Source organism: Beta vulgaris, chromosome 6 (genome assembly GCF_026745355.1).
Source record: "Beta vulgaris subsp. vulgaris cultivar EL10 chromosome 6, EL10.2, whole genome shotgun sequence".
Taxonomy (NCBI): domain Eukaryota; kingdom Viridiplantae; phylum Streptophyta; class Magnoliopsida; order Caryophyllales; family Amaranthaceae; genus Beta; species Beta vulgaris.
Genome location: NC_079207.1, coordinates 6,599,054 through 6,610,575, shown reverse-complemented (window position 1 = coordinate 6,610,575; position 11,522 = coordinate 6,599,054). Strand labels below are relative to the sequence as shown.

Below are 11,522 nucleotides of genomic sequence, written 5' to 3'. Positions count from 1 at the left end.
TCTGTAGGAAGTAAATGGATGTCATATGCGCCAACTCTATTGTGTAAAATTTTAGAGTGAAAATTTAGGTGGGAAAATTTCCCTCCTATTAAAATTTACCAATTAAAGTATTAAACCAAAGAAAGAAATACATAACCAAAAAGCTGAACCGCACTACCTTTGCTCATTTTCGTTGCTCACTAAACACTTCACTAGTCACTACCTCTGCAGCTCTACTCATCTTCAAAACAAAACAACTCACTCCCACAGACTCGTCTCAACTCAACTCTCACCCTATCATTCTCACTCTAACTCTGACTCAAATTCTCAGATCTAAAACCTCATGTCTCAGTTGCTCAATTTGTAATAAACAAAAAGTCAAATGCTTAGAGATGCTGCTTTCTCTTATGTCTTAGATATTTAGCTTATTTTTTTTATATATATATATATGTTGACAATATTGTTACGTATGGAGCAGCAAGCCTCCAACATTAGTAATTTGTGTAATTGTGGCATTTATGTTTTGTTTGACTATGGTAGAATGAATGAAATACTTATGCCAACGATATTTTTTATATATAAAAAAACGGGTAAGTTTCAGGAATTTCAGATCAAAGTCTAATCGAAACCAATAATTTCGAATTGGTTTCGGGTCGGTTTCGAATCGGATAAGATTATATCGGATCATTCGGATTTCAGATGAGTTTCGGATCAAGATTATTTCGGATCGGGACCGTTTCGGATTCGGATCAAGGTTCGGACCGTCTCGTTCGGACCCAGATCGGACCACTGATCGGATATTTCAGACCGGATTTTCGGATCAGGACCAACTTTGTCAGGTCTAGTTGTCATTATATGTGGGCTATAAACAAGCTCAACTTTGATATGGGCTTACAAATGCGAGAGCTTGCAACTTGAAAGAGAGTCGAATTGAAAAACTTAGGTGGTAAATGAAGGTTACTTAGTTTGGCTTATCATAAAGATACTCTGAGAAGTGGAGAAATTTCAGATAATTGAAGAATTAGAAACTTAAATTTAGGCTAATCAAGTTATATAAATCTCCTCAAGTTGAAAAGTAAAATATATAAAAAGAGTTAGGGTGCGTTCTGTTCAACTTATTGGACCTGAACTTATTGGAACTTATCTGAACTGAACTTATTGGAACTTATTAAACCTGATTGGACCTGATTCAACTTATTGGACCTGATTGAACCTGATTGGAACTTATTGGACCTGATTGAACCTGATTGACCTTATTGGACCTTATTGGAACTTATTGACCCTGATTGAAACTTATTAGACCTTATTGGACCTGATTGAAATTTATTAGACCTTATTGAATCTGATTGAAACTTATTTGACCTTATTAGACAAAAAACATTGACCATGAATAACATAAATATTACCACTAACGTAAATACTACCCTCAAAATTTTTTATGGACCTTATTACCACTAACATAAAATAATAGACGTAATACAAATAAATAATAAAATAATAGACACTAATACAAGTATAATACTATATAATCATTGTGGTACTTTAATTAAAATTCTTATAATAACATAATCCGCTAATAGTGATATGAAATTATGAATAACAAAATAGTGGACAATAATACAATGTTTATTAAATTGACTATTTGGACCTTATTGGACCTTATTAGACCTGATTGGAACTTATTGGACCTTATTAGACCTGATTGGAACTTATTGGACCTTATTAGACCTGATTGGAACTTATTGCACCTGATTGGAACTTATTAGACCTTATTGGAACTTATTGCACTTATTAGACCTTATTGCAACTTATCTGAACTTATCTGAACTTATTGGACCTGAAACTTAATTTTTTAAGTTGAACAGAACGCACCCTTAGTCGGTAAACTAAAAGTTTATGTTTCAGTATGATTTAAAGTAAAAATACTTTTTCAAATAAAATAGTAATGTCAAATTGCATGTAACTATTTAGTTCTAAATATTATATTCACGTTAATTACATGAAACGATCTGAAATCTCACCCAAGAATATAAATAGAGTTAACTACCTAGTAAGGACCTAAAGTATGAGAGTTTTTTCCAACAAGGACCTCAACAATTTTTTTGATCTATTAAGGACCTCATATCTACTATGGTTACATTTTCCATCCAATATTATTAACTTTGTTTTCTTTTTGTTTTAAAAAATTGAAATGGCCCCACCAACTCAATTATTCTTTATCTCTTTCCATATTCCTCTTAATTTGACTTTAACTTTTTTTTTCCATAAAACTATGAGTATTTTTATCAGATTGGTACTTTAAGATACATTATTTAATCACATGAACATATTTTAAAAAATATCACATGTGTGTATTTTCAAAGATTTTCTTTAATCATATGAGTATTTTTAAAATTTGGACTACTTATAAGTATTTAATAAATTTTCATTGACCATATAAGCCCTTTAGCTAATGTTATATATTCACCTCTATTTACATCTTATATATTCTTAGAGTAATTGTCTCAGAATAACTCTAAAGAATCGATAATTATATCTCTCTAAATTCTTTACCCTTTGGTAATTACTGCGAGAAGTTATATTTTAAAATACTCATTTGGTAATTACTAATCAGACCATACACAACCGTCTAACCCTTTGTCTCTCTCTTAAAATATACTTCCTCCGTTCCATATTAAGTGAAACATAGGGATTGGGCACAAGATTTAATAAACATCACTTTCAAAAGCCAAAAAGTCATAAAATACCCTTTTTATTATGAAAAGGAGGAGAGAGAAAAGCAAATCACACAAGTTTGTGATGGGCACTCTTGTCATTTTGTCACTTTCTTTTATCCATTTAAGGTATGTTTCACTTATTTTGAAACATTCTAAAATAGTAAGTGTTTCACTTATTATGGAACGGAGGAAGTATCATGTTTGTGTAGGTCGTAGCTCTCATCCACCATCTTTACAAATCCAAAATTTATCCTAAAAGTTAAAATTCTTTTCCTCTTTAGCCTAATTTTTTCCATTGATAGTGCAAATTTTAAAATGTATCCTCTCACAATTGGGCATTTTTAAAAAATGGTGATACAGGTATAACAGTATTTTTCAAAATTTTATCTTTTTTTTTTTGAAAAGATACAAGTAAAGTTTAGGGAACTCTTCTTTCAAGAGTATACCCTAAACTATCTAAAGTAACTAAATAATTGAAAAACATATCGGACTGAACATCAACTAATTGAGATGGATTTTGGAAATGGTGCCAATCTTTGAGAGGTAATCCGCAACCCGGTTGGCTTCCCGATAGACGTGAACAATTGTAACCTTCCGGAATGAAGACAAAAGTTGAATGTATCTTAAAGTACTAATTTGACAAAAATACTCATAGTTTTATTAAAAAAAGAGTTAACGTCAAATTAGGAGGAAGATGGAGAGCGATAAAGAATAATTGAGTTGGTGGGGTCTTTTTAATTTTTTAAACAAAACATAAACAAAGTTAATAAAATTGGATGGAAATGTAACCTATTGGATGGAAAATGTAACCATGGTTAATTTGAGGTCCTTAGTAGATCAAAAAAAATGTTGAGGTCCTTGTTAGAAAAAATTCTCATAGTTTAGGTCCTTATTGGATAGTTAACTCAATATAAATAGTTTTTTTAAAAAGTTGACCACATTTGATTAAGTTCTTTACAATTGATGTGGAGTTGTTACAATAGACATTTAGTTAATTTTCGAAATTCATCCAATAAAAATATCACAAATCTTTAAATTCAACAACTATAATTACACAAATGTTTTCTTATAAATACTTTCAAAACAACGGAAAAAAAATTATTCTCAAACATTAAACCTACAATTATATAAAAATTTCATCTTTAATATCTTACAAAACGTCAATATATCTTATATAATTAGTTAATACATAGAAAAAAATAAGACCGCCTAACGACAAATAGCAATAGGGAAAAATTATAGTTTTTATCTAATGCCTGATACGCTTGTTAGTAATAATTAATTAGGTATCTATATACAAAACTTAGTATTTTAGTGGTGATTAATTAATCGATAGTTTTAATCTAACGTCACGAGGCGCCTGTTAGCGGGATCGTTTTATTTATCTCCGAGCAATTCTACGGATGTTACCATACTTACCAACACTCTAGTCTGTAGAAACAAAACACAGAAGCCGCAAGAGGAAGAGGAGAGAGAAAATGGAGGTGCCAGGATCATCGAAGAAGATGATAGCAACACAAGCAGAAATGGTGGAGAACAAGGTTCCTCTTGCTTACAGAGATCAATGCGCGCATCTTCTGATCCCCCTCAACAAATGCAGGCAATCGGAGTTTTATCTTCCTTGGAAATGTGAAAATGAGCGCCATTCTTACGAGAAGTGTGAGTATGAACTTGTCATGGAACGTATGCTTCAGATGCAGAAGATGCGTCAAGATCAGAAGAATCACCAAAATCAATCAATCCCTCTTATTCCAAAAACTGCTAATGCTTAGCTTCGATTTCGATTCTTTTTCCGTTTTCAATTGGGCATCTTTTTGATGGGTAAGTTTTTAATTGCTCTAATTTTTTAGGGTTTTTGATTTTGATTTATGGGTTTTGCTTGTTCTTACTGATTCTAGGGTTTTCTTTTTCTTTTGGGGTTTTTTTTATACTTCATGTTAATTAGATCGTTTAAAGTTGTGATTTTTTCGTCAATTAGGGTGCAGGTGTATGGATTGTGCTCATTCTGCTTGATTATGCTAATTCTAGGGTTGAATTATAGGGGAAGCTAATGCTAGAGATTTGTTGTGTTTTTAGCTTACTATGTCCTTGTATTTATCCCGCTCTTTTGGTGAATATGGGGATGTTTTTAGGTGTCTTTGTTTCATTTAGTGCTTGATTGGTTGATACGCGTAAGCACGGGAGGTAGTTTTTCCTAGGAAGTAGAAGAATATGGAGTTGTTTGGCTGATAAAAACATAGGACTTTGCGCTTTCTAGGAAGTTGCAGGAAGTTTCTTACTTGCAGAGTTGTTTGGTAGACTAAGGAAATTGTCCAGTAGCATTGTGAAGTGTCTCAGTATCTGCCAAGAAGATGTACATTTGGTGGATCATTCCTGCCTAAGAGAGAGATGGAAACCCGATATAAACTAGAAAACTTTATCATTAAGGATTGTGATAATAAAATGTTGAATATTGGTGTGGTTTCCTTGAAACCAAATCGTTTTGTTCTAGATATTTCACCTCCGAATAACTGATTTCCTTTGTTTCTTAATGTTTTTAGGCTTGTTTAACTTGTATGCTTTTTTTCAAATTGGTTGATAAACCATCAAATTTTCAGTGTTTTTTTGTAATCTGAATTGAATTTAAGGCAAATATTGATACACTTTCCGTATAATTATTTGTCACAACCTTTTTGTAAGTGTTGAATGTGTGGTGTATGGAAGACTTTGTTACTTGGCCTTGTTACAAGTTTCCCAGACGATTTTCCAAGTTTCCTATGCAGATATTGGGTTTTTTTCCGGAGAATTTTATCAAAGTCCCCTTCTAATCCAACAAGAAGGGTTAATTATCCTTTTCTAGTTGTTATAATATGTTTTATGACCCAAAAAATGTTTCCAACCGGGGACAGGGGAAGAGGGAGCGACACAACATCTATACATGATCCACGGCCTATGGAAATCTGGTCAATCATGCCTAGGTGTGAAGATGTTGACAGATATGTTCAACTAGCAGCGATTGGTCCATAAGGATCAAGTAGAAAACTGCATAGTGCATTAAGCAATCCTGCGGAAAGAAATGTAGTGTTCCACAGGTCCATTTATGTGGAGAGAGTGGAAGAGGTTTCTTCAAGTAAAAGTGCTCTGTGCCAGCCCAATGACATTTGTTCATTACGTATTATTACAACATTTTCCCTGTCTGAAGACCTTTTCAACACTTCTAATTTTTTTAAGTGAACTTCTTTAAGCAGCCGAAAGTCATGAAAAGGCATTAAGCAGACAGAAAGAAGTATGAGCTGATATGCGTATTATGTGTCCTGGACTACTGGGTTAAGTGTAAATTCCCATAAATATATTTGTGGTTGAACCACATGAAGAAAAAGAGTGATTGAAGTCTATGTCACTAAGAAACTACTTTCGTAGTCTTCACCTATTGTCCTCTTAGGTTTGAGCATGCATAGTGATAGTAAATTTTGGGGATTTTTTTGGAAGATAGTCTAAAAATATGTTATTGAGAGAGAAATTTGGTTAAGGGACCCACTGCCCTCATCACATGGATATAATTCAAAAGAGAGAGGTAGTTAGTCTAGAGGCCAACATTACATGATTTGAATGGGTTGTATGGCATAGTTGAGGTAACCAAACATTTCTTTATGTATGGCAATTGTTTGAGGATGCAAGAGGACATTTTTGTGTAGGACCTATTATCATCTAAGTTTGAAAATACTAGTGGAGACTGTGACTAAGTCCTATATTAATTTATGTCACAAAAGCTTTGGATTCTACCTATGTACAAGTTAAAAGACTGGATATGTGTCCATAATGGGTATGGCAAGGAAGATAAAGAATTGGGTAGTGGAGATGGGAGATTGGTGTCATAGCTTTCATTTATGTACAGTGCTCATACTACTATGAAAGTATAATGTATAGAATCGATTTGAGGATATTTTTCATGTAAATTTTTTACATTATTAGGGAGGGAACCACATGTGCTTGACTATGAGTATAATGTATGGACTAGACATCAGCCTTTTTCTGAAATTATAGCTATATTTAGAATTAGGTTACCAGATGCTATTAACTATATGATGACATATTTCCTTCATCAAGCTAGTGAGAATTTTTGCCAATAGACTTTTTTTTTCAATATTGACTTCAGAGTTCAAGGGTATAGTTCAAGAGTATAGTTCAAGAGGTAGTGAGAAATTTGCTTTCCTTGTAACGTCACTATGGACTTTGTTCCCAAAATTTTTACTCTAGCAATGTCTAGTACGTTAGGCGGAATGAAGGAAGAATAGAATGTATTGGTGGATTGTTGATTCCTCTTACTTCCCAGAAATCCCACCCCTAACTTTTTTGGGAAATTATCTATATTAAAATTAAGAAAGTGTCTTCTTCCATTCTTATATATCCATAAATTTGACCACACAATCTCTAACACTAGGCGACAATACAATTGAAACTGACATGACAAGAACTTGAAGTTACGAAGAGAAACAAGAATGGACACAAATATGAAATCAATTCATCCTGGTTCGATCAAATTGTAATATTATGCGATTATCCTACTATATGGTTTTTGATATGTTTTATGAATAACCCAATTTCGATACAAGAACCAAGTGTACTCGTATTGCCAGCTCTAGCATATATTATATCCCGGAGTGATGCCTTCTATCTACAAGTCGTGTAATTTGCATGGGAGTTTCTGGAGACTCTGTATATCTTGTCCCATTGGATTCGGGGATTTCTTCCCATGTTCTGTGGCTTAAACTATCCTTAGTTGAAGAATTTTCTCATTGGTATAATTTCATGTAGCTGAATACATTAGCATTTAGGTCAGTCTGTAACTTGTGGAGATCTTTTTCCGTAGAATTTTTTACTGACCACTTTTAGAGGACGTCTGATTTAAACATTGGAATGTAATGGTATGAGAACGAGAACCCCATGGGTATGGGTTGCAAACCCTGTTACTTATTTTAGTTGTTTGGTTCACTCAAATTATGGATTTAGAAGAATCTTTTCCGTGGGATCTCATTATATAGGGGGGTGGTGGGTTTGAGATTGGATTTTGTTGGGGGGGGGGGGGGATCAGTTCTATGGGTATGTGGTTCCATACCTATGTTACCTTAATCAAACCACATCTCCATCATTAGTTGTATCACACTCATTCCATTCCAAAACCCTCCAAATACACACTCTTAGAAGCTTGAAGAACTTTATCATTGGTATAATTCATGGAGCTGAAGTTTATTAATTGGTAGGTCAGTAGCTCAATAATTTTTGCAATTTGTGCACTAGAGGAGATGTTTTTCTCTTTGTATAACTTTAACCTGTTAGGTGGTCACTGGTCAGGCCTGCAAGGATGAAGCATATCTGTGCATATCATGACAAGCTTGTTCCTTGATCAACACAATTTTTCTCTAAGCCATTGGTTGACTGCTCTGATTAGTAATGTGATTGTACCTCAAATGAATAGAGCCAGTCAGAATGTGATCACTGAAACCGTCCAAATTTATATTTTCAAAAGGTACAAAGAAAAATTTGGAGACCCTTCTCTCAAGAGATATTGAGACTGCCAAGTTGAATTGTTTGGACTTTGAATCATCGCGTTAACCTGTGCTTGAAAGTTTTGCAAGAATAAGTTGTTATCAGATGATTGCATTAGAAGCATAACTAGAAAAATTGTTAAAGCAAGTTTTTAATTAGTAAAAATTCCTTTGAACAATTGAATTAGTCATGGGGAACTACATTTTGTAGGCTGATCCCAATAGATTTAGGCTTTCTAGGTCGAGGATCTAATCAAAGCTAATCCCTCATATACTTCCGGTTTAGCCGAACATCTCACCTTGTACGTCCAGGAATCCCGTTCTTGTTTCAGAAATTGTGGAAAAAAGAGACAGAGAACTAGAGAAGTATGAATCCCACCTGGAATTTTCCTTTCTTATGCCTCTACTGTTAAGAGGGATCACCTTTCTCACTTCAGAGCTAGAGCTTGAGCTTATGTCAGCCGAATTTGTAACTTTCTATGCTCTTTCCTAGCAGGCAAAGATTTATCTTCGTGGAAAGGTCCTTTTGTATACCTGCCTTTTCGTCCAAACAGTTGACATCATTGAACCAGGAAATATTCAGTCAGTGAAAATCATTACAGATCTGTAAATTTCAAGTGAAGGGCCTACATCAAAAAGTATTGTGAAAAAGCTTTAGTATCTAATCTAGTCTATTTTTTGTGTCTGGATTAGCTAAAGTCTGGCATTAATAGTGCAGGTAGAACATGTTAGATGGAGTGTTTTTGTGGATTTTTTGAGAATTGGATCTTAGGATATTAATGTCTAACCTTTCTCAGTCTCCTCAACAAGTTAACAACTAAACATAGACTTGATTTACCTTAATGTATGTTGTGGCTTGATTTAGCCTGAAAACTGGTGGGTGCAGTCACTGCAGTGTATGGATGTCTTTGGTATTTGGGGGAGGTTCAGAACTCATAAGAGTTGGTTACTTGTCTGAATTGCTTATGTAGGGAATTTGTCAATTGCTTTGCAGCATATGATTCTCTTTAGGATAAAGCAGAATTGTGTGATTAGAGAATCGGACTTGTCTATGAGCAGAATTAGGGAAATACAGAATTGAACATGTCTGCACATAACTGAGGAGTCAATGAGTTGGGTAAGTCTTCGTTAGCAATTTAACACACTTGGCTCTTCCAATGCGACAGTATAGCCACTTCAAATTTTGTATATCCCCATCATTAGCTGTTTAAGTTTTTATTGAACATTGTATGTCAGGACATTTCATACTTGATCCTTCTTGCTGAGTCACGCCCCGTGAGAATGGAAAATGGACATACTATTGGAGCTTGGATGATAGGGAAATATTGCTACTTGTTCATATTTTGCTCCTTACCGGCAACACTCGTCTTTATAGGGGGAAATTTTCCAACTTAAACTTTCTTCGATGACATTTAAATATGTATAATTCAAATTCTATATTGCTACTGTTGATAACTCCATGCTTATAATTTTGTTATATCCGTTGCTCTAGGTTGGAGTCGACATTAATTTTAGCCAAAGGCGATGCATTGTCTGTCTTTAAATCATTAATTATGTTCTCCCTGACCCTGTTCCTGGAATTTTTCTTTATTCAGTATTGTTGCTGGGTAAGGTGTCTGTATAAATTGACCAGGATTACAGTATGAAATTCTTTTGCATCTTTGAAGTTGGTTGCTCTTATTGTTTGTCTTAGCATCTAAGCTATAATTATCCATTGCTGTTTTTTTTACTCCAAACCCTTTTGAAGACCCTAAACGACTCATTTGGTAGAAGGCAATAAAGAAAGTCTTATACTCTTGTGGTTGGTGCTCTTGGTAATATTACTGATCTCCAAACATGTTGCATTCTTTACAAATTGTTATTATCACTAATAGGCAAAGTGGTAATGGAGATTTAGGAAGAAAAGAGGTGTTTGAGGACTCTATTCACAAATTTTACCTATGCAAACTTTTAAATTGTCACCATTATTACCTCCTAGGCTCCTACCAAACGGTTTGTTAGATGTGATTCTATGCTAGTAATGTTCTAGGTGCAAGTGTAAATTTTATTGCAGTTTCTTTCGTTCAAGAGGCCTGCCGTTCAAATGTTAGTCCACCAGTAACCTTTTAAGCGTCTGCATACTGTAGATACAACTTGAGGAGTAATAAATCACTGTCTGACTGTCATTGGAGAATTTGTCCAATCTCGGTTCTCAATGAGAAGTTTCTGATGTGGGTATATTAGGAGAGGTAATTCTGGAATAAAACATGTGATATTGGATCGACTGATCAATTTCACATAGAGCCAATGCAATTGCATCCTATTTTCTTTCCTTCCTGTGATCGATGATCATCTTGTGTGCGCATTTTTAATTTTGATTACTTCTATGACGTTCCTCATTGACTACTTGATCATTTGCAGGTTTCTGGGTTCACTTTGATCGTCATTCCTGTCTACTTGGTTTTATGTACCGCTCGGACCTGTTATCATGCTGGATTTGAGAACCTTGATGAAACGATTGTTTTCTCTTAATCCATCTTACAATAAGTTCATGTTTAACATGGTTGTTCAGAAAAATTTTAAGCTTCTTATGCTTCTCTGCTTACACTAATTAGTTTTATGAAACAGATCCGGGGACTATCGATTTCAACCTCGTGTTGTCGTTCTTTTTTACCGATGGGAGCTTCAGTGTTGTTAATGTCAAATTGAATCTTCAAGTTGTGTTCTAATAATATGACTCCCTCTATACCAAATTAATAGTCAATCAAGCATATCATACAATTTTCCTCAAAGACAATCTAATAGTTGCATCATTCACATTTAACTGCAATCTTTCAATCTTATTGAGCATATAATTGGTGAAAATCAAATGAGTAACCATTATTATTGTTGGAATTGTGACAACTATTTGTCGGATGTCTACAAATTGTATGGAGTTTTAATGTATGCTAACTAGATGTGGCGAGTAGGCCAGGTCAACAACTTATTACTCGGCCCACCCACATAACTTTGCAGGTGGTCATTGGTCTAGATTTTCCAACTTGACGACATGATTCGGGTCAAGCTCGGCCCATTCAAATAACATTTTTTTTTATTCGATAATTTACTAGTCTAAGGCTCAGTTTTCATGAGTTATGGGATAAAAAGGGGTTCCCAACTCAAAAAAAAAAAAAATTCAGAGACGGGAAATTAGGGATTTATACACATAAGCAAATATTCACACAAACTCTTCAAATATGGGATTTATGAGAGTCGAACTCTTGAGTCCTGACTATAAGGTTGGAAGATGGGAGCTTTAATCATTGGAGTCCCACATAATTCT

The 11,522-nt window shown here is 34.2% G+C and overlaps 1 protein-coding gene across 1 annotated transcript; it reads left to right on the top strand.

Moving 5' to 3' along the window:
• The first annotated feature begins 4,107 nt into the window (after nucleotides 1-4,107).
• Nucleotides 4,108-10,850, top strand: LOC104895285 (NADH dehydrogenase [ubiquinone] 1 beta subcomplex subunit 7). The gene is made up of 2 exons (XM_010681751.4): nucleotides 4,108-4,517; nucleotides 10,622-10,850. Exon 1 carries the CDS (start codon nucleotides 4,175-4,177, stop codon nucleotides 4,466-4,468), a length of 294 nt encoding a protein of 97 aa, XP_010680053.1. The 5' UTR covers nucleotides 4,108-4,174; the 3' UTR covers nucleotides 4,469-4,517; nucleotides 10,622-10,850.
• Nucleotides 10,851-11,522: the final 672 nt, after the last annotated feature.